This window comes from Rhopilema esculentum, chromosome 7, assembly GCF_057945365.1.
Source record: "Rhopilema esculentum isolate cy_ngs chromosome 7, ASM5794536v1, whole genome shotgun sequence".
Classification (NCBI taxonomy): domain Eukaryota; kingdom Metazoa; phylum Cnidaria; class Scyphozoa; order Rhizostomeae; family Rhizostomatidae; genus Rhopilema; species Rhopilema esculentum.
In genome coordinates, this window is record NC_142821.1 from 7,907,403 (window position 1) to 7,931,108 (window position 23,706).

General features: G+C 36.2%; 1 protein-coding gene across 2 annotated transcripts; it reads left to right on the forward strand.

Moving 5' to 3' along the window:
- The first annotated feature begins 2,024 nt into the window (after positions 1–2,024).
- Positions 2,025–23,441, forward strand: LOC135683267 (THO complex subunit 5 homolog). 2 transcript variants are annotated; one of them, XM_065198476.2, is made up of 21 exons: positions 2,025–2,228; positions 7,248–7,479; positions 8,307–8,423; positions 9,123–9,220; positions 10,682–10,757; positions 11,605–11,675; positions 12,286–12,483; positions 13,825–13,874; positions 14,272–14,352; positions 15,983–16,050; positions 16,503–16,602; positions 17,258–17,375; positions 18,081–18,185; positions 18,815–18,914; positions 19,028–19,139; positions 19,711–19,814; positions 20,029–20,116; positions 20,755–20,864; positions 21,658–21,750; positions 22,842–22,915; positions 23,319–23,441. In XM_065198476.2, exons 1-21 carry the CDS (start codon positions 2,110–2,112, stop codon positions 23,386–23,388), a joined length of 2,184 nt encoding a protein of 727 aa, XP_065054548.2. In that variant the 5' UTR covers positions 2,025–2,109; the 3' UTR covers positions 23,389–23,441. The 2 variants fall into 2 exon arrangements, with proteins under 2 accessions (XP_065054548.2, XP_065054549.2); XM_065198477.2 differs by having other exon boundaries at positions 2,027–2,228; positions 8,310–8,423.
- The last annotated feature ends 265 nt before the right edge of the window (positions 23,442–23,706 follow it).

The window sequence follows — 23,706 nt, forward strand, 5'->3', positions numbered from 1 at the left end:
TGGGGCCCTCTCAGCTCGAGGCATTGAATAACCTGCCCCATCCCCCTCCCATTGGTGTGCCTGCCAACTAGTAGTTTCACATATCTGTTGTAGTATTGTAATTCCGAAACTTTTCAGTGTGTGCCTTCTTCTCTAGCCTAATTGATTTAGTTTGCATTTTTCGGAATAATCTGAAATTTGATAATGCTGGAAAACATTCCTTTCAAAATGATCATACATACGAGGAGCGAATCACTCTAAGAAAATCTCGTACACCTTTCGTGAATGTCCTATTGTTTTATCTGAAAATCCCCAGAAATCCTTTTGTTTAGGCAAAATCTGGTACGCTATTTGCAAGGGTGAATCGCCCCTCGCATACATACATACTTAAATGCAACATTGGAACAACAAATAACATAATTCTCTTTGCTTTTGTTTGAAAACGAATGAGAACGGCTTCTTTGTATTTGTGAGTGCAAAGGCAGAACTAAGGGAATCTGAAGTTTACAAGAAGAGGATTTTGAGTTTAAAGTAAATAGAATCAAAAAACACAGACAAATCCTGTATTGGCAGTAGATTATCAGGTAAAACCGCTTTTTATCGCATAATCCTCTAATCGGTTGCTTGCAATATGCTTGATAAAGGCGGAATAAAAACACCATTATCGTTGTTTCAAATGCCGCTGGAAAATAAAATTAATTTTTTTTGTTGCTTTCGAAAATCGCTAGCATTAGTGCAACAATGACTTGCCGATTTGCACTCCACGTTAGAGCATTATTATTTTTTCACCAATCTTTAAAAACAGGGGGAATTTTCAGAGCGGTACTGCAAAAATGAGAAAACCCTTTGGGTTTGTGAGCAAATGTTGAGCAAATGCCGAATTACATTTTACTTCATGCGTGTAAGTGCAAAAAATATCTTACAAATATCCAAAAGGTTATTATTACAAAAACATGTATAAAAACTTTAGTTAATTATTGTCTATAAAAGAGTTTCAAAGCAGGAAGGCTGTTTGCTACCCTGGGTACCAAACTCACTATATAAAATAATAGAGAGTCTGGTACCCAAACTAGCTGTTTGCCTGCCTGGTGCTTGAAATTAAGTTGTTCCAATCAGCGACTGAATAATGAATAATGACGGCTTGTTTATGGGTTTATTTACGAAGTTTTATAGAGGGAGCGAAGAGTGACTCTTCCCTTGCATAGAGGGAACCTACCAGGTATGGACCAAACTCTTAGTTTCGATGCCACTGGAACACTTGAAATACATCGCCTACATTTGATATTGTCAAGGATGTGATATGAGAGGGAGCCCACACTTTATTTTACTTCGTTCAGTTGGGCGTTGTAAAAACAAGGTTGATTTTCTAAGTTGTATAAATCACAAATAGAAAATTTGGGGCGATGGAGCAAGGTGAAAGGCTATTTCACCCACATTGGGTGTTATTTTACCCATATTGGGTCGTAGAGGCTAGCACTGAGTGAGGTGCTGCTAAAAACTGAACATAAAAATCTAGTAGATCTTTTCAAACTTGTTATTGATCGTATACCACCTCCATTCAAAATTTCCTATGATGTTTTCTATATACTTTCCTCGAATCAAAATTTTGTTATTACGGGGTTGACTTGTGTTCCCTTACATTTTGTATGCTGAATTACCTGAAGCTCCTTTTTTTGAGATCATTGAATATGTATGCCACATAGAGATATGGTATATCCATACTGATTTACCAAAAGTTTTGTGAAATCCAATGAGAATACACCAATTCAATTTACAGCCTCATTTTGAAAAATTCTTCAAATTCTTTTGTGTAAACTTTTTGACCTCAGATTTCGATCGAGAGCAAGATTTTAGTCTTCTTGGAAGTTTTCATTATGGTTTTGCTCACGATATTGAAAAATTGTATCCAGCCTAACATTATGGTGACAAAACCAAATCTGAGCTTAAAAAAGTCGAGAAATTTCCAAAACGGCCTTTTGAGTCGAATTGGTGTATTGCCAATGAGCAATCATATCATTGCCGATGAGCATTGCCAATGAGGTCTGATTCCTTAAACGAGGGCAGTGGGAAGCGAGGTTGGTTGCTGCCATCTTGTTCTCCAGACTGAAAACAGTTAGGCCGAAACCGAAGATGAAGAAGAAAGATTCAGCAGAGCCTGAGACTAAAAGACGCAGGAAATCTACAAGATCAGAGCAAGCTGATAAAGATTCAACTGCAAGTGATGGCAATGTATCTGTTTCGAAACCAAGGTGAATTCAGTAAATGCCTAATTTTTTATCGTGAACATACACATTTGGTCAGGTCGGTATCATAAATCAGGCCCTCCTTTTTGTGGGATAATGTCAAGTTCCCCGAGATCTTGGATCTACACGAGACTCTGCGATCATTTTGAAGCGTGCCCATACTTCTTTCTTTAAAGCTTGACCGTGCAAGTGTCACTCTTTCCATTCAAATGTTCAGAGGTGCAAAAGTATTGCACCACAGGCCGAGACAGAAATGGCGGCACTGCAGCAAAATTATTTAGGGAACCAAAATTCAAATAGCTATAGCTAGATATATAAAAGTTGTAAGATGACTCTTTAGTTAGAAAAAAATAGAAAATTTATCAAGGTTTAATACTGAAAATAGAAAATGGAAGAAAACTCTTAATGTCTATTTCTAAATAATATCAAAATTTGAAATAACAATAAATTGAGCCATAATGATTAAAATACCTGTGAAAGATTTGCAATACAAAGGTTTATCTTTGCACCAGTCCACGAGATCTTATAAAAATTAACTCGGGACCAAACTGCAATGTTTGGGTATGTGCAAGGAAGTTGTAGCACAGACTTTCGTTTAAATCCTGCGCACAGCCTCATCTCAAGGCTTACAAATGCTATTATTACTTGTTATTTTGCAACATGATTTGTTCCCACATAAGCATAAGCGGCAGAAAATAATTCCCACACACAAAAAATGCTTTGGGATACTGACTTTATGATTCGGTGTCTAGAACTGTTCATTTTCCTCACTGTTTTTTGAAAATATGCTTAACTTTTTGGTTTGAAACTAGTGGAGTTGTAATGGGCCTAATGGCAGCAGCTGTTGCATCAGAATTCAATCAATAAAAAGTGTCACAAATGTGTTACCCTGTCTTTTCCAACTAATTGTGATGCTGGTAAGACAACAGATAATGCTTCAATTTTCTTAAAATAACAGTTTATCTTTCATTGAATGAAAGACCAAAATTTCTGCAAACAGGTACAATCAAGTTTTTCAACAGCTGGGAAAGTGCAGGCATAATATAATGGCTTATAATATACCACTTCCCACCAAGTACAAGGTCAATAATGTCCAACTTGGCACTCCAATGACTCAATGTGATCTTGCATATGTTTTTCTGAGGCTATTATGTCAATTTATCAGAACCTGTTACTAAACTTTTTGATAAAGTTTTAGCAAGTCTCACAAAGGTTTCAAAACTGCCAGATTGTCCAATAAAGAGTTTATTAAGGAATTTTAAATAAAGGCAAAGTATATATTAATCAGGCCTTTCCCGGAGACAAGGGCTTATGCCCACGCCCGGGCAAACCCCACGCAGAGTAAATTTGCAAGGGTTTTTTTCTGCCTGCGCAGTTTTCGAAATCCAACGCTCTCATATAATCTGCACAGTTTAGCTTCCCAATATTTTTACTACTTACTGCTAGATATCAGGATGTTAGGAAATAAAGAGAAAGAGGTCTTACATGTCTATGTGTTTATCAAATGATGTCATAAATAGGAGATTTCAGTTTCCTTATATAGGAAATGTCAACAATCTATTGTATTATCTGCTAAAACTTGCAATAGATTAGGAAATGTGTATGCACGAAAGGAACAACATATAGCGTGATCAATACTACAGTTAATGAAAGTGAGAAATGTTACACCATGCTGTCAAATAGAAAACAATTTCTTTTCAAATCAAAACATATAAACTAGGCATTCACAAAAATACCCCATTTAACCTGCAAAACCTAACAAAACTTTTCTATATTCCAACAAAGTTATGTTCCTCTTCTGCCTTGTTTTCAGAAGTGTTAATACAACATTTAAAGGTAGTAATACACACAAAAATGCCTTCTTCATCTGAATAGTGCTTAGAGAATTAGCAAGGAAATGTATTTTTGCCTTTTTAAATACCCAAGTATAAACAAATTTACAGCAGTTCAGCAAGGGCTAAATAGCCCACGCAGGCTTTTTATAGCCCACATTGTATTTTTTTTTTCGGAGAGGCCTGAAATTAATCCACCATGTTTTTTATTGTGTGAACAATAATCCTTCAAATTAACGATGATGTTTGCTTTGATATATCTAAGGTTATCCTGTAGCATCAAATGTTCTTGGAATAGGTAGGTAAAGTATTACACAAGCACTGCTGTCGTAAACCTACCCATAATTTAATTTCATAACGGAAATTTCATGTTTGACAAGATCTTTATAAATAAATAAGATCTATGTAATAAGCAATGTACAGAATAGCACTTTTACATACCAATTGATCAAACTGGGCTAAAATAGCAGTTAAGATCCAACATTACAAATACAAATAGCAGTAACAAGTCTAGGACAGGTGTGCTCAGCTTTTACAATCTTAGGATCTTAGTGCTACAGACTTACTTTCAGGTTCTGGGATTTTGAAGCAATTAATACAGTTGAGTTGATGTAATTAACAATTTTGTCACACAAAGCTTTCTAAAATTTATTAATTTTTTTGATACAAATCTTTATTGTATTTGGATATATTTTTAATGAAAAGCCAGAAAGGCAAATAATAGATCAAAACTAATGACTTTAAACTCTTTAAACCTATTTGAGAATAGAAATGGGCACTGAATGATGTCCTTTCATTGAGCAATAGTATCTACAATTTGAATCCACTGCTGACTGCCAATCGAAATGTGACAATCTTAAGAGTTTTTCTTTCATGTGTAGCGCAAAACCCCCATCCCATCCTCCAGTCAGGTTTTTTCTTTGGACGTATGCTTGACACAAGCCAGAAATAAAGTTGAATGAACCACCCTAGCCCCATAATTAAACACTGTATTTTACCTAGCCACATTAGCAACCACTTTCCTAATGGGAATTTCCTCACAAAAGCCTGTTTATGCAAAATGTTTGTAAGGAGGGGTATCCAAAGTTTTTATAAAGAAGGCAAATTGATGATGTGAAAGTGCCTAGAGGCCAGCAGTCTCTGCCGATTTTGTTTTGAGAAACAAAGTACCAGTTGGATAAATTGCCTTTCTGTAGTGTCGGCTTAACATTTCCATTTTAAACAGGTCTCTAAAACAAAAAAAGCAGTAGCCTCTTAAAAAACTAGACTTTTTCAGCTGCACTTAAAAACATTTTCATCTTTTCTTGCCCTAGAAGCACTGGTTGTGGTGTCAATTTTCTTCTCACTTCTTGCAGCCACTAGTACAGAATAAGCACATTTTGTTGTGGCAAAAATTTGTCTTATTCCAAATTTAATCAAAGGAAATTTTCTTCAAAACCTTTTTCTAAAATGTTATCATAAAATGTTTGTTATTTATGTATTTTGCTCTTTCTTGTGATCTTTCTTTCTTTGATTCCTGAAAATTTATACAAATTTTATCTAGATTTATTTAACCTGATGTTTAGCCCTAAGAATGCACCTACCATATCTGGTAAAACTAGGCAGCCTGTTGAATTCTAATTCTTTGAATTCCAGATCATCCTCCTTTGTCAGTTTCAGATGATCCAAATAATAAAACAACTATGAAGCTTCATAAATCAAGTGAAAATCAAAACAGTACTGGTTATCTTTTTTGATTCAACTCTGTTGGAAAACCTGATTATTTAACCATTTACTGTTCCATATATATCAAAAGGTTTTGCCTTGAGTTCAAAATAGTTTCTTTTCGAGTTGGTACATGTAATTCTATGGTGGATGTTGAACATATTGTTGTTAGGTAGATAGGATGAATGTGCAGAGAAATCGCTAGCAGATGTTACTCAAACATATTCATTTATGCAATAGGGAGCCTTCATAGTCATCATAATCACAACCTTTATCTTTATAATCATAATCAAATTCTTCATCACCATCATCATCATCAACAACATAATCATAATAATCATGATTTGATAATCATCAACATAATCAGTATCATGAACATCAACATTGCCCAGCATCGTACCATCCATCTGTTGTACATCTCAACTGCATCACTTTTTTAATAAATATAGAAGAAATAGGGGCTGGGAGGGCTGCAGTCCCCCCTCCCCAATCGGCCACATTTTCATGGGCCAATTTTTCCATGGATCAATCCAATTCCTTACTCAGACTCTATCGTGTAAAACGTGTAAAATATTCTACATGTAAAATATTATTGTTTGAGTATGTGTGGTCTCCCAGAATGTACCATTGAAAAGAATGCATTAAATGGTATTAAATGCTTCCTTGTGTATTACTTTAATTTTTTGTTTATCTGATACCAATGAAATAGAAACCCAACACTTTAATATTATCTGAGACGCACCACTGGACTTTAGTATTAGCTGGTAAATATTAACAATGCGAAAAGCCATGCATTTTTCTATTTACAACTATGTCTAATATTGATTTATAATTTATTCTTCTCGGTGCGAAGAGAGCTACTTTGGGCTAACTCTTCCAATAGATGCTTCTTTCTCTAGACCATGCATTGAGCCTTTTAATCCCACACACATCCTCTTTGTTTGCCTTTCTCACCGTAAATGGTATTCAAAGATAAGATATTTTATTGTATTCAACTGAATCTTTTCAGAACGTAATTAGATACGTTGATCACTATTTGAGAGCTACATAACACCAACTGATTAATGGTGTTTGTTGGCCAGTTAACCGGCGAATAAGTTGTTGTTTGTGTGATGCTACAAATGTGAGAGTATTTGAAATACAGGAATGTTAGTGACAATAGTTAATGAAGCATTCCCATCTATAGAGACTTTTATTTGGTGTATTTTTAGACAAATTTTGTTCCAGTTGTATCAGGTATTTAGTTCAAATATAGTTGAACCATTTGCCGTAATGGACGAATTGTTGAAACTTACAGAATAGAATGCGAAAAGAATCTTATTTTATTCTCACGTAGACCGTGGCGCGTCTCAGATAAAATTAATCTAAACCACAAAACTTGCTCACAATCCCACACTTTGATTGAAAAAGTCATTTTACCACATTTAAGAAAGTTTGACCGTACTTTTTATCAAGCTCCTTGTACCTAAAATGTTATTGTACCTTACAGATCTGGAGAGGGAAGTTCGCCGTCTCAGGCAAGGAAGACTGCAAAAACAACGACCTTGAAAGCTGAGATAAGCACTGGTGTGAGGGGAATATCTGTGATGGAACTGGAATCAAAAGAAGCTGATGGAAGAGATTTGTTAGAAGATGTTGAGTCGTATAAAAGGACCTGTATCCAGATAGAGAAATTAGTTTCTGAGATAGAGCAGCTGAAAGCAGAAGGAGAGAAATGTGATGTAAGATAAACTTTAGGATTTACTGTTTATCGATAAGCGGAATTTTTTGTATACGTCCTTTAACAAAGATTCTTATTGTTGGAGTGACCGTAGTAGTACTGTAGAAAGGATATAATTGTTGGGGGGACACCCTTGTTGAGAAGAATAGGAACAAAAAGATTTTTCATTAAAAAAAAGATGTTCATAATTTTTGCAGAGGCACGACTCCCTTGAGAGCTGGAGTAGTTATGGCCCTGACCACAGTTGTAATTTCGGTTAATGAGCGCTAAGGAATTGCGGCAATATCAGTGTTTAATGGTTTTAATAAAAGCCAACACGTTTACAGAAATGCTGTTGAGAGACAAAAAAGGTCGAAAAAGACACAAAGTTTCTTTTTTAGTATTTTAAACCAAACTCCCCAAAGGTACACGATCAATCGCTCCTCAATACCTATTCAAACAAAGGAGAGATGTTGCTATATTTGATCATATTTCATAGAGAGGTGTTCCACCAGTCACACTGTCCCTTGGTGTCCCAGATGGATCCTTTTGAGAACATCTTGTCTTTTTAGATAGCAGCTCTCCTACTCCTAACTTAATACTTCCATTATTACCCAATTATTACTCAGCCTTTCTAAGATATTACCCACAGTCTTTGAGAGAACGTCTTCACTTTGTTAGGACATGTCCTGGGGACATACTCTGTCAAAGTATTTTTAAGGCATTTCAAGTTTCTACTTCGCATTTCTTCATAATACAACCATATACAGCAATTTTTATGTCGGGCATGATATACCTAAGCGAATAAACATTCAATTTTTATAATTTTTATTTCGATTATTTTATAAGCAGAGCAGCAAAATCATGGAAAGAAGAATAAAAGCGACATTGTTGACAACCAGTTTGAAAAAGCTTAACAGACTCTCTCTTATTAGAAGCAAGAATGCAAAAGAAAAAACACAAGAGGTGCGAGCTTTTGAATCTATTTCAACTTAACTAACCGTGTTTTTAGTTGAATGTTTTTCTGTTTGATGTAATGTTTTATCTCAATTCGACACCTCTTTATGACATTGATACACAGCCACAAACCAAGTCTCTTGAAACCGAATACCAAAATGTAACCCTTTTATATAAGCAGATTTAATAAGGAAAGAAGCATTAATACAAATTAACCAGCAAGTTTTTCCAAGCTTTTCCTTATAATGTCTTAGTTATTTGGTTAAGTCTAGTTTAATCTGAGGTGAAGTCTTATAAAGTCTCAAAATAGCACAGTGATAATGTAAGTGCGTAGCAATCATAGACATGGTAGCCACTGATCGAACGGGTTGTGATTCTAGTTCATTCTGCCATGACACATTCACTTACAGGCCCACTTCGCGTTTTAATTACGTAAAGGAGCACTTAGAGGATGGTTGCAATGTTTGTTACTCAAATTTGTATTTCTATTTGTTTCTACCTAGCATTCGCAGGTAGTCTTTAGGACACTGAGAAGCTTATGCTTATCAAGCAATGTCCTGGTCCTTGCTCTCGATGTGACCACACCTCGTGATTCCTAAGTCTGGAATTACAGAGAGCTGGCGACTCTCCTCACCCTGAGTGAAAGTAATATTGTATTACTGATAATGTAGAGTAAGCGATTCATGACTGATGAGCCTCTTGTTTTAGATGAAGCAAAAGGTCGATGCTCTTCATCTAGATTTGCAGAATCTGTTCTATGAAATAATGCATATGAAGAAGGAGATCAAGAAGTGCACCGACTTCACGTAATTTATATTTCTTTTTTGCTACCCCCTTCTTGATACTTCCTCATTTCCTTATTTAACGCAAGACGCAAATTTCCTTACTTGTGAAATGTCCTTGCGCTAATCGTATCTGAAAATGTTATGAGTCGCACCAGATATCTACTTATGATTCTTAATGGTTTATAAACTGGCTACTTGATTGGTCAATTGAACAATTAACAACACACACGTGACAAACATTGCATCTGACAGCCAGTGATTTTCAATTTCTTTGACATAAGAAAATTCCCTCTGTCTTTAAAAAACAGGATTTAACTGGCGTTGTCAAGAAACCAATGCTCAAATTCTCTCCCCAAAATAGCATCAACTTTTATATCTGCTAAAACCACACAACTAAGGAGAGGGCAATTGTGTATAGAATGACTCCATTATTTGAATTCTTCTTAAATTAAAGGAACAAGAAATTCCATTTTCCGTCGCACTGTGTTAGAAAATTCTGAGACACAAGTTTGTTATAACTATTTAACAGGAGAATATATTCAATAATCGACAACACGTAGTTTATTGTAACCATTTTATATTTTGGAAATACGACCATAGAAATGTGTGTTGCTAAATGACCCATAACACGAAATGGAGTAAGTGCTTTATATGCTGAATAAAGTGTAGGTTAAATCTCACTTGATTAGTAGGTCGCAAAAAACACCATGCTACTTTGAAACTTCAATGGAAAAATGGGAAAATATCTTCGTCTTATTATGCTGTGTTTTGTTTACCTGTCTTAGAAGTTTTGTTTTGCTCAGAAATGACTTTGCGTTGTCACAATTATTTTTTTATCTTTAACGCAAAATATTGCCAGTTTCTAATAAAGAATTAACCCCTTTGATTTCTTGTGAAAAATGTTAAGAGACCCTTATGAAACTTCTGGTAGTACTGATCCAGATTTTGAATTGCTTTTCAAGAATACCTGTGTTCTTGCTGGTAAGTGCAGAAAACTTAGATTTAGGCCACACTCATGTTAAATTTCAATTACGCATAGCAGTACCTGGACAAGAAAATGTATAGAAATGTATATAATAGATGATTTGTTGAATAATGACTGGCCATTGTGTCTGTTATCGCGTCATTTTTCAAAGTTTATGCAGGGACCACATCCGGTCTTGCAGGTTTAACCCTAGTTGCATGTGGTTTAAAGTCTCATTGCTAACAATGAGCCTTTGCGAGGGTGGCAAATTATCCAGGCGACAATCCAAACAATGGCAGTAAACTTCTACGGATTAACTATAATTGATTTCAGACTGTCTGAAAATGCATTATGGGATGCTTGCGTAGCGCAATGGCTCATTGTTAGCAATGAGTCTTTAACAAGGTATCTTCTTTCACATAGAAATAGACTTCCATTTTTAAGTTGCTGTCTAAAGTCATTCTTATACGTTAATCTATCTGTGTGTAAAAAAATTCAAATTGCTCCTTTTTCGACAGCTCAAAGGATGAAGAAATAAATTTAGTCGACGTAGAACAATTCTACAAGGAAGCTCCGCCAGAAATCGCAAAGCCTGTAATTATTTGCAGTGTCTTCCTTTTTTGTTTCGTTCTTTGGGATTAACGAATCTAGCCATTTCTTACATCACAGCAGCTCATCTAAATTTAATTTAATATAAATCTGGCTACAAGAGTTCAGGTGAGATTATCAGGAGATTAAGATATGTCATGATTGGGAAACCTGTTCTGGAAAGGATGGGGGCCTTAGCACCCCAGTCCATCACCTAGCCCCATTCCTAACTAGTAGAAGGCCTTTCTGATTTTATAAATTCATATTTCTATAAAATCAGCCATTCTTGGAAAGAAGTAAGCTGTCGGCCATTCTTGGAAAAATAAAAAGACATTTTAAAGCTTATTTTATTAAGGAGGGGCTTCCGTCTGACAAAAATGATCTTCTTGTTATAGTTTTGTCAATATTCTTGATTTCGGCTGATTGTGGAATTTCAATAGGCAGTTTGTTTTTTCATGTCGCCAGTAGACTCGGGCTACGAACACAGCGATCGTCGAAAGCGCTTGGTTACAAATTATAAAGGCAGAAAAAACGAGCCTATTGTAAAGTTTGATTTTATTGAGTGGATTATTTACGGCATTGTTCAAGTTTTAAAGCTGCTTCAAAACGATATCAGCAATTTTCAAAGTGTTATCTATCGATGAAACATTTTACAGACTACTCAATGTAATTTAAAAAAGGCTGTTGATGGCATTATGAGAATTTGCAGTCGGAGATCCCTTGAAATATCTGTGTCAGCTGATCACCACGCCCCCCCCCCCCCCCCCCCTCCTTAATAAATGAAATTATTATGAAGTTAGTGATTCAACAGACTTCACGATGACTAATTTTAGATTTCTCATTTCATATTTAGGAAGTCACGAAATCTGATAGTCACCAACTGATGCTTGCCAGACTTGAGTGGGAACTTGACCAAAGAAAAAAGTAAGAATTTCTTTCTACCTGTACCGAACAATCTTGATTTTCAACCTTCAGTGACATTGTCAACATCCGGGCTAATAATAGCTCATTTTCACATACTTTTTCAAAGGAGGGCTATTAAGGAGGCTAGGATTCTTGTCTTTAGATAAGCCTGAACTCGGAGAGGGCAATGGGGGTAATGTTCGATTTAAATGAAGAAAAAAGCTAGATTTTGCGAGGTCAAAGGGGTTCACTGGTGCAGGCATTCTTGCTCGTCTTCAAATTCATGTGAACTGCGCCTGGGACTGGGATCGGAATGGGATAGCCAGAAAGCACCGGGAAACCTGCTTCTTCAATGCTAAAACATCGGAAATATTTTTGCACAACTCCTCTTTGTTTTAATTGCTGATTTTATGATGCTTCTCTAATAGCTAATTACAATGCCTGCCAAATGACACTACAGTAAATTTTTGAATATTTCATAATGCGTCCCTCTCTCCCCCTCTGAACAATGTTTTTCGATACAAAGTGTATTTCTTACAGATAGCTATGATATATAATTCTATAGCTAATGTTGTTTTGGTGGAGTAGGGATACTTTACTTTGAATATTCAAGATATTTCAATGTCCTTAGGTTAGCGTCAATGAAAGATCAGTTATTGAAAGAAAAAGCTGATATTGAAAAGGATATATCAAATCAGGTGGACATGTTAACAAGCTTGAAACCGTCACTGAATGGAATCCTGAAGTCGACCTTGCCTCTTCAAGAAAAGCTTAATTTAAACATCGACTCAAGAAGAGTGCAGTATGAAATTGCATCTTACCTTCCCAAGTACGTAGAAATTCTTCTTGGTTTTGCTTAAGCGGAAAAATATCTCTCCTGATTGATTTGGAATTACCTAAATCTTTCATGGTTTCCTATGGATTATGAAGATTCATAGGAAGCCATCAAGTGCAAAATAGTTTGAGGTTTGCTGAGCTATGTTATCCAACAGCGTTTGATTCACATCTTGAATCAAATAATTTTGTGTGTTGAATGGAATAATTAAAAATAACTAGCTATAAGGAAATCTTAACTTTTGAAAAATGCATATGGCTTCATCTTTTTATCAAATGAAATTTAAAACTGAACATGTTGCAAAATATCTCGTAAATCCTGTTTTATTCCATGAACGATACTAACTTAGACATTTCTATTTCTTTTTCACTTCTAGACCTTTCTGTATCATCCAGCCTTAATTGGAAATCTCACGTTTCTTCTATTTCTAACGTTTATCTTAAAGACTTCGGCTCTTCTCTAGAGCACGCAGATTCTTCTCGCCATCACAACTCTTATAATTTCCAAATCGTCCTTCTTTGGAGTACTGTTTTCATATTTGGGGTGGTGCTCCTGAACATTCTCCTTGTCAAAATCCAATCCAGAGCCATTCACCTCAGCAACAACTGCAACCTCACATAGGCACTTCAACCTCTTTCTCATGGGCGCTGTGTGGCCGATCTTTCATGTTTTTATAGATTTTACCACGGACATTGCTCTCTGGAGATTAGAAGTATATGTATATGTAATACGAAATACTCTTATAACATATCAAAATATGAGATGTTAAGTCTCTTTGCCAAATCCATTATTCACTTGTCCTTTTTTTTCTTCATCTTGTTGTTTATCTTTTTCTTTTCATTATGCATCTTTCTATTCTACTTCTATCCATCTTGTTGCTTTTGTTCTTCTTCTTTATCTCATTTTCTTCTTCTTTTGTTCCTTATTCATCTTCTTCTTTTGTTCCTTATTCATCTTCTTCTTATTCTTATCCTTCTTCTTATTTGTCCTCGTCTACCTCTTCATCTTAGCTCTCTTCATCCTCATCTTCTTTATATTCTATTTGATTGCCTTGAATTCATTCTCCTTCGTCTTTTTCTTTTTCAGTTTTCTCTTCATCTTATTCTTATACTCCTTACCTTTCCTACTGAAATAAGCAAACTACCTGCTCCTGCAATCCCGGACAGCTTTGTCCAAGATCGTACTGCCTGCAGTATTCCACGCCATGTCCCTTCTTCGTTATTCCCATCGCAATCCTTAACATTATAAATTTCTGCTACCTTTGCCCCCTGAGAGGTCGCTATTCTTAAAATGCCAAACATTATATGTTCCTTATCTTCTATGTTTTCGTTCTAGGCCACTGTACGTGCTGTTTGTTCAAGTCAATGCTTTTTGTGATACAGCTGGTAAGAAAATTACAAGCAATTTTCTTTAACTTTCAAAACTTTTATTTTTTACATCTTGACTGAGCTGCAATAATAGTTTACCTATTCACAGCCCGTTGTAAGTTATTGTGCTTCTTAAATCATCTTCTTTTTCAACCAGTTTCTTAAATTCTTTAAACCTTAGACATGAATCGCAAAAATCCTGTTGGTGTTCCAAGATTTTCGGCAGTCACAGTAGCTAACTGGTTGAAAATTTTTATTAAGTGTTCCAGACCCTAATGTTCTATTTTGTGAAGAAGTAAGGCAAGTTTCCAATACTGCAATGATTTTTTTTCATGTAATTGGTATCAAATTTCTTCTTTCTTTCACTTGAGATGAAAACCGTACCATAAAGAGGAGACATTTTGATTCATTGCAGATCAAGGAAAATTGTCAGTCACTATCGAAGGAGATGACCAAGCTGCAAAAGCATTGTTTGAAAGTGGAAGCGTCGCTCAAGGTTTTTTGATGATTTTTTGTTTGTATAGAATCTTTCTTGTTCGATTTCTCCTTTAGGAGCTGCTTTAATTGGGGGGGGGGGCTTGATGACGGCAGGGCATAGGGTAGGGTTGTGCTGCTGAGGGTTTGAAATATAGAGTTAAGAGCGTGTTGCTGCTCGCTGTTAATATAGTCGAATACGAGGGGCTTCTGCAATGCCTCCTATAATTGAACAGCGATGAATTCCGACCTCCCCCTACCCCAACTAGCTTCTCGCTACTATCTTCTTGATTTCCATATCCAGAATCTGGTAAGCGAGCAAGTCTTCTCCCAGATTAACAACACTTTACTTCCAAAGGGTTTCTTTCAGAAGAATATTTATCCATCCCTCTGGAGGATAGACTGCACCCAGGCTATACTCCTGTTGTTACGACAAAAAGTTGAAAATACTGAAAATATACTTTGTAAGCAAGATATAGCTTTCTCATTCTTTTGTTTCCATCACAGACTGCAATCGTGCAACTGCTATTTTTTCTTGCTCAGTTTTACGTTAAGTTCTGAGGTCTGTGAAGGGTGGACTAAGAGGTAAAATAAGCTGGTAGAAGAAGATTTTTAAATATTGTTACGCGGATCTCAACATACGTGGAGCTATTTGGGATGATCTCAGCGACAGTGTGAAGGATGTATAATCTAAAATTAGGGGAAAAGGAACCGTCGAAGATTTTTAAGGCTCATGAAAAGGTTCTATGTTTTTATAAAAACAAATGATGCCCAGTGATCGCATTCTTATAACCGCCCTATTCCCGGAGTTGCAACTTTGAACCGTCCTGTTCCCGATAATCCTGTATAGGAATCCGGAGTTGAAACTTTGAACCATTCTGTTCTACACGCCCTAGTGTGCAAGGGTGCTTTGTTTTTACGGCATTCACAACCACTTAGCAGACCGGTTAACAGAATACGACCAGAATGCTGGGAAGTCATTTTAAATGCCTCCACATCACCGGCTTTTGATAGTCTTCACATTGCTCGTAAGAGGATTGCTTAAATTGCCAACTAAAAATATTGACTCGCTCGCCTTTGAAGATTTTAGGTAAATAGCAGGAGGGGTTCTTCAAAGAAGTTAAAGATGAATAAAACCAGCTGCTTGAATTCGTTCACGCCTTCCATTTGATAATCAATAAGAGCAAATAAATATAAATTTTTCCCCATTACGTGTGTCAATCAGGATAATAACAATTGTCTCGTTTGGCTGAGCCATTTGCCATCAACTCCATTTCAGGGCAAGACCCATTATGTGGGCAAAGAAAATGAAGTGAATTTAATTCTGTGATGAGATATGTTTGCCAGGTGTCTAATGGACTGTTCTTTAGTTGAACAATTCCCTTCCTTTGATATGACTTGTTCCCAGATTTGAGGAATTTTCGTCGGTTTTATTTTTCCCCCTGACATATCCAGCTTACATCTTTATTGGAAACTCTCAAAATATTTTTGTTACATTCGCCATTCATTATTTAAGATCCGATTCCATAGAAAGCTCCTTCTGATCAAAACTTTGAAAGCTTTATCGACTGTTTTTGTTATGTTCTGTAAAATCTCATACAAACGGTCTTTGCCATTGGTCTTACTGATTTCGTCTACTATCTGTGGAATAGAAGAGGATGAGGAATCAGACATCGATGATAACAATGAAACAGGTGACAAAGAGGAAAACAAACGGAGGGTGAGGACATATGATACTGTTTCTGTACTTACGTAAAGATATCAGATATGCTCAACGACGTACCTTTGTTTGTTTACTCTCTTTAGCTACATCTATATTTGTAATTCGAATCAATTTGAAGGCTATATGAAAAGTTGTATTTAGCTTTCAATGTCAGAGAAATTTGTCTGAAAAATTTCTTTTGAATTTTGGAATTTCTGTATAGCTATTAAAACAGTAGCAGAACAGTCGTCTGATACTCGTATTGAGCTTAAAACTCGAAGTTGCAACTTGGAACCGTCCTGTTCTATACACCAAAAGCGTGTCCAGCTCTGCCTATGCGGCAACGAGCACTTTATGACCGCCCAGTAAACATTAATTTTCACTAGCTAGAAAAACATTAGCAGAGTTAACCTGGTTTTCAGTCTTGTGTATTGTGGTTTGAATTTTGAAATCTGGTTTTATTTCTCTAGAAACACAGAAACGAAAAGGAAAAGGCAAGACTAGAAGAGAAGAGAAGAAGCATTTTGAGGAAACACCCTCTTGAAATCGATTTAGGAATTGCATGTCAAGGTTTGATGCTTGTATCTATGAATCACATGTTTATGATTATTAGCTACACCTTAAACATGATTACCACCTTATCTATTCTATCCAACTCAAACAACTTTTAATATTTTGACTTCCAGTGTTCCAAGTAACCCTGGTATTAAAGCAACTGGGCCTGGCCCATATTGTAATACCAAAAATGGTAAATAAATTGTAAATTTTGATTTTGTTTGTCCCCTGAAAGGTTGCTTCAGCTAGTTGGTTTACCGTACCCTAGGGATATAACAGAGCCCGGAAAACATTGCGACCAATTAAGACCGCAAGGAGGGCTCTGGAATATACAATAAAATTAAACTTTTAAATTAAACCTGCTGTTTTTACCAGTTATGCTTTTCGTTTAGTTATCAAAATAGAAACAAAACGTTTGCAACCTTTTTTTCGTCTGCATATTTCTAGTGCTGTTTTGCCATCAACGTATTTTTATGCTACCAATATTATTCCTCCTTTTTTGCCTGTCAGAGAGATCTTTCTCAGCGTGTTTTTCCAATAGAAGCAATGCATTATCTGTTGTCTGACTTGACAGTTTTAAGCTGTTTTCTCAAGCAGTCAACCTTGCTTTCTATTAACGTTCAATTCATTCTGAAATAAATCATGTAATTTTTGCTAATCTTTTCAATAGATGCTGTGCAAGTCAGTCTAAGATTTTCATACCTGACAGAGCTGCGAATAATTACAATATCTACAACAATAGAGATCCCCAACGAAACTTCATCTTCAGTACCCATCCAATCTACAAGGTAATTAGTTGTTTGATAGTTTATATCACATTTTCCCAGACTTTTAAAACAAAATTTCACTGAAACCTTGATTTCTTGACGACTGTCTTTAGATGTACAAGAAATGTTTATTGATAATGATGCAGAAAAGATGCTGTTTTAACATACATCTATCTATGGCCATGCAAAGAACTACCAAGTATATCTTGTACAAGATGAAGATTTTGGCATAGTCAGATTCTCATTCGTTTCAAGTCTTCTCAGATGCTTCATGCCAGTTGAACTCTTAAAGCAGTTGTTTTCAATATTGCGATACTCATATAATGAATTGCTCTGTAGTTCAGTAAAGTGAATCCCCGACAAGAATTTTTAAGAACCTAAGGATTTGAGAACCACTTAGCATTTCTTTATCGAGCTCCTTTTGTTTAAGAACCTATTTTTCCCTAACTAATCAAAAAGTTTATATTTAAATGGGCATTAGCCTGAATCTATTATTGTCACATGATACACCTATTGCTAGAATTACAAAATGAATTCTTCATCAAAATATACATTCCATGCTATAATCAAATGTAACAGCCTTCGACCCTGCAACTACTGTATGCCTTGTTTACCAAAAACTGACTTGTTTCTGGCAGGAGATTTGCTGTAGTTTAGTGTTCATATAAAAATGTTATCGGTTTTAGTTATTTTTCAATATTTCCTTTGATTTGCTTTATTTTTCAGTTCATTGCTGTCAGCGGATACCATCCTTAGAAATCTTTTTGAGGACAAAGATGACGGCGAGGACAGTCCCAACCCGTGCAACCAATATCAGTTAGAGAAACTGGGGTTTGTATAACTTTTGGCTTTATACTCAAGTCAAATTCCTGTTCACTAACTGTGAAGGTACATACCCCAATTAGCCTAAAGAAGCATACAGACAGCATGATATATTGTTAGCAATGGGTAGCTGCCTGCGTGTGGAGCAAAAACAATTCTACACGTATGTCCTGCTGAACTTGTTACGATGTTTAAAGTGATAAGCATATTGCAAGAATGGACGGCAGTGGCTATAAAATACACGATTGTGTAGCAGCGCGCGTTACGGGCTTGTACGAATACAGACACCCAGAAATCATTTTGAAGTGTAGTAGGAGTGATGGCTTGGCCAGAGGTATTACGATCGATATGAGATACATAGAAATATTTTCTCGGGTTTTCCACTGGCTTAGGCACAGCTTTCCGACGTCTGACAAAATTTACCACATTCGGAACAAAATTGTTTTTCTGTTGGCTACTCATGTGAATGTCAAATTGGTCATCTATGAAGTATAATATATTACTTGCTTATTCAGCGAATATAGAAGACAGAAAAGAAGTAAAATGTGTTCAACGATACATTCAGCTTAGCTCTAGTACGAGTCTTTTACTTCTCTGCTTATCTCATTTTGATCTCGATTCTTTTATCTCATTTTCAGGTTGCAAAGTTTTTCTAATTATATCGCGGATATTGGTCGACCTTATCACTGGGTCCAGAGGCTTGCAGGCTTGAACTATTTACCAAAAAGCCCCCAAGAGGTATGTAGTCATGTGACGTCATTTTAGATAATCAAAAATTAGCCACCATAGTCATCATTCTAATTGTTTTTAACAACATTGTTTCTTACTTCCGCCTGCTTTTTCTGTTCTAGAGTTCTAAGAATAATGACGTCATTCACTCCCATAATATCGAATCAATCGTAACAGCAATCAAGTCAAGAATTGCAGGTCGACTGTCACTCCAAAGCCAACTAAGTGATTTAGGTAAGGGGATAAGGTTTTTTCGATTCACAGTCATGGCAGTTATGTGCCTAAAACATGCTTTTGCAGTAGAGATGCGTTGGCAGGGCGATGTGAAACAAGAACGCATTTCCCTTTATCGGTCTTTCATGTGTGGTCACAAAGTATGTATGTGAGCTGTCGAGCCACCCTTCCACACCCCTTTCTTAAACATTCTTGCAACATAACTGAACTTGGGGCAACAATTGACGGATTCCAGTCACCAACTATAAGAATTTCTTTTGACCAAAATATTGCGGTAACTATGTTTAATACATGACTGAAATAAGTTTAGTCTTGGTTCTTTTCATTGAGAAAAAGAAGGACGATTGGAAATGTTTATACTCTGAAGAGACATTCGTATGTTTAAGGATCATCAGACTAAAAGTGCTATACTATGAAGTGTTATTTTGTCTGTTTTTTTGCTATTTGAAAAATTCTTGGTTTCAAGTCGGGAAAGGTGTTTTATAATTCAGTTCTCAGATTATTGGCTGGGCATGATTTGGTCACATTTTTGGAATGGTATTTGTTAACCTAGAAAACATTCCATTTTCAGAAAAACTTATTGTTCCTGAGGGAAAGTGCATGGGACGGTTATTTCCTCAGTCGACAAAAACAAAGTTGGTTCAGTGGAAATGCATCACATATTCTGATGTTTTGGTAAGATTAGACTTACGTTCTACGTACAATTTGCAGCCCCTGCTCTTTCGACTTTTTATTTCAATCAATGATTTGAAACACTTAGATATTGAATCCAAGAAAGCACACAACAAACCTAGCAAAAGACATCCACAAAAAGCTCAGCCACATTTGTATTGAGTGCTGCATTTTTCCTGTTGAATGTACGCATGTAAAGACTCTCTTGCATTTTCAGGAGCTACATTTTGCTGAAGATCTTATCACAGCTGACATGATCAACGAAAACGATATATTCTACTATGCAGTTTTTAGAAGAGAACAAGGTATTGAGTGATTTCTTTTTAAGAATATTGAGGTATATTAAGGTATTGAGTGATCTGAAGAGCGACCGTTTTCAGCATTGATAACAGGGGTGGAAATGAGATATTTTAATGGACTATTGGCGCAAGAGTTCAGAGATGTTGAGTTCCACTGTCGAAGGAGGTTTATAACCTTGTTTATAATTCTCTAGGTAACTTCATCTTTCCTGACCCTATGATCTTTCACCGTTGCCATAAGTTAATGAATTATTTTCTAATCAATTGAAATAGAGTTAAGTGAGTAAAAAAAAATCTTTTTGTAATATCAAAACCATTTCTTCGTTTATAAAACCTTTATATTGTACTCCCTTTGTACAGTTCCCACTTTGTTAATCCTCACAGTCTTTTGAGAGTTGTGTTTTTAAGAGTATCAAAACTTCTCAGAAACTGGGAATAGCTCTTAAAATGATATTGTTTTTTCTGGGTTCAGTACAATGTCAGCATAAATCGGAAGCCTGTAGATGTTATTTGAGTTACTACAACATGCAATATTCTCCAAATTCGATACAGCACTCAAGCACATTTCAAAACTTGGTCTATACGATCCCTTATACGCGAGAACGTGAGGAATAGACAGTAACATTGTTATTTATCTTTTCTAGAAGAAGTAAAGGTCATTATCTCCATTGGTGTTAATTATCCAAGTCAGCCGCCTCTTTTTGCGTTGTCTTTTGATCAGAAGCGAGGCAAACCAACCAACAACATAGCTAAGGTATGCAAGCAGCATTATAAAATTATTTGTATTAAATGTATTAAAAAAATTGAATTCCGTTAAGTCGTACCCGAGATAACTCGGACTTTCTCTAAGTCGGACTGATTTTCAATGACCTCTGGATATCCCTACTTTATTCAAGTCGAAAATCGTACCCCAGATAAGTCGTACATTCGCTAAGTCGGATCACTGCCTTGGCCGCCTTGAGATCCGACTTAACGGGATTCAGCTGTAGATTGAAAAGCAGAAAAGTAGCCTCGCGTAGTATTTTGGATAAGCTCCATTCGCACAAATGTTGCATTTGTTTCTGATATGAGACCTTTTTGTGGCAAGGCATTGCGGATATATTAAAGGAAACGCTTGTTTAGTGCTCACTCGAAATGTCATAAGTTCATTTGTTTCTTTTTGTAGCTGGTGTAAATGCTGCTCGATTTTCTGAAGGCAGAACGAATTATGATAAGAATGAGGCTTGAGAGAAAATTTGATTGAAATGAAATTTATGTGGAAAATTGTAGACTCCCGTCTGCTTTTGGATATTAAATAGACTCTAGTTCTTTCAAACCAATTATTTTTATTAAGACAAAAAATTCTAACTGAAGTCAGTCGAAGTTTGTCTCTCCCTTGTTCCCTCCCTTTTTCCCTCGCTATTTTTCTCTCTCTTCGTCTCTTCCATCTCCCTCCCACCCTCCCACCTTCCATATGTTCTTTCTCCCTCCCCTTCTTCTACCCAACCTCTTCATCCTCTTCCTTACACTAATTTATTTGCTAAATCATTAATCTCTTTGACTTGCAGGAGATTGAGCGGGAACTAAATCTAAATTTCTTGGATTTGACAAGCATCGATCATCCGAATTTGTTATTAACGAACCAAATACATAAACTTGCGGTAAGAGCTTTTCTATTATCTAGCTCGAGTCTAGGCCCTCCATTACCTTACTAATCAGTAATGTAAAAAAACTAGCAAGGCTCCAGTAACCTACATTGAGGAAGCCCTCGACAATCTTCGACGAAACTATGAGAACAAGCCACAAATGGAAGATACGGGGTAGCCTGCGTGCAGACTTTACTTTCTGTTGTGAAGGAGAGCAAAGACAGAACTTGTGAAGTAGCGAAGTAGCTAAGTAGTTCCGTCCTTACACTCCTTCAAACGGAAAGTAAAGTCTGCACGCAGACTAGATAGTGGGGGTGGTTGATAGTCTTTTTTAGAGTTTTTGTTTCATAAGGAAATTGATTTGAGTTATCTTGTGTATGTAGCCGCTCTGATTTCACAAATGAGCATGGCCTGTGTTATTCGTGTAAATAGTTCAAATCTGTATTGAGCCCGGGTTAAGAAAATGTTGCTCGGAGTTTAACCTTCCTTGAACCTAGGATGACTTCCATATAAATATAGCTTAGGAAGATCCCGGATTCAATAATCCTTCCAACGCCTACGCTCTAATTATTTAAGATAGTGCCTGTTGCCTCTTTTTTAATCGTAGAAGCCTATAATACAAACTATTCGGTCAAAGGTTTCCATTATTTATGATTATCTCGCCGTTTTTAACCAATATGATTTCTTAAATCCAGATGAATAATTTTGCAATTGTTTTCCTGTAGCAGCTTTTCACTTTTATTTGTTTTTCCATCAACCCACCTTTTGGCACGAATAAAAAGGCAAGAAGTACAAGGGTGCTGAAAAGAAACACTTCTTGCATGCAACCCGCTGTTCTCTTTACACTGAACGAATGTGCTAGTTGCCCGACTCACCCCAAGTTCAGTTTACACGAGAAAAACATTTTCCAACTCGGTTTGGGTTCGACCCGGGGTAAGGAGCACCATGTAAAGGGGGTTGTTTCTAATTAGAATAGCAGACAATAAGAGATAACTGACTAAACGTCCAACTTGTAGCTCTACTAAGAGCTCTACTATGAATATCTTAATCAAGTGCATGTCATCGCAGATGAATGTTTGACGATACCAATCATGTTAATTTTTCAGGTATGTTTTGATGTGTTTTACGAAACAGAGCAACCAGGCATGTCCCAAGATCGTCTTTACATGCGAAAACAAAGGTTTGCAGCTACTTATGCCTTTTTCGAGCGTCAATATGCCTCTGATAGTTTTTCAAAGCGTCGAAGGCGAGAGAGCTTGTATCTTGCATTTTTGTTGATGAAAATATGGCCAAGTTTTATGTTAAAGTCTCAATAGCTAGGGTTGTAAATCCTTATGAAATGTTTTCAAAAGGCATGCTTTTTTGTTCAAATCAACTTTTATCGGTTAGCGAAAGAAAACTTCTGATTTAGTATCCGGTCCAGTGCGAGGGGAGCAAGGGAATGATTCTACTCATGTCTTTGGCGATTAATGAAGATTATGGGGCCCTACCAAAGTTATTTAATTTTTTTATCACTATAAATAACTTCATTTTAATGTATACTTTGTTTCAAAATATGCTTTAAACTTTGTCTTTTTCTCTAGGGGTAGAGACCGCTCGAGGCCCTTTGTCTACGTTCAAGAGAAAGGACTTTTTGTACATGAAGTGCTGTAAAGACTCTTTCTAGCTTGTTTTCTCTGTTTATTATCCAAAGAAGACTCTTTTTATGTCTGTCTTTTTATCAACTTATTCTCTGTCTTTCGTGGATAAAACTATTTGAAAAAAGATTTTTATCTCAATGCATTTTCGATAAAACGTGACAAAGATTTTCCCAGGAAAACGCTTGTAGTTTTGCTGGCTTAATTGATTTCCTTGTAGTTTTGAGGACGATTTTGATATCATTAAGTGTAAACAATACAAAAAATAAGCCCTTGTTCAAGACGCACATAGCAGATCGAAATGAAAATATCAATTTTCAACCTCTGCGAATCG

Bases quoted from the DNA above. Each gene is read 5' to 3' on its own strand.
- LOC135683267 (XM_065198476.2), top strand. From the start codon at position 2,110: ATGAAGAAGAAAGATTCAGCAGAGCCTGAGACTAAAAGACGCAGGAAA. The intron at 18,186-18,814 runs GTTTGTATAACT...TCTCATTTTCAG, and splicing joins TATCAGTTAGAGAAACTGGG to GTTGCAAAGTTTTTCTAATT. The intron at 21,751-22,841 runs GTAAGAGCTTTT...TTAATTTTTCAG, and splicing joins ACCAAATACATAAACTTGCG to GTATGTTTTGATGTGTTTTA.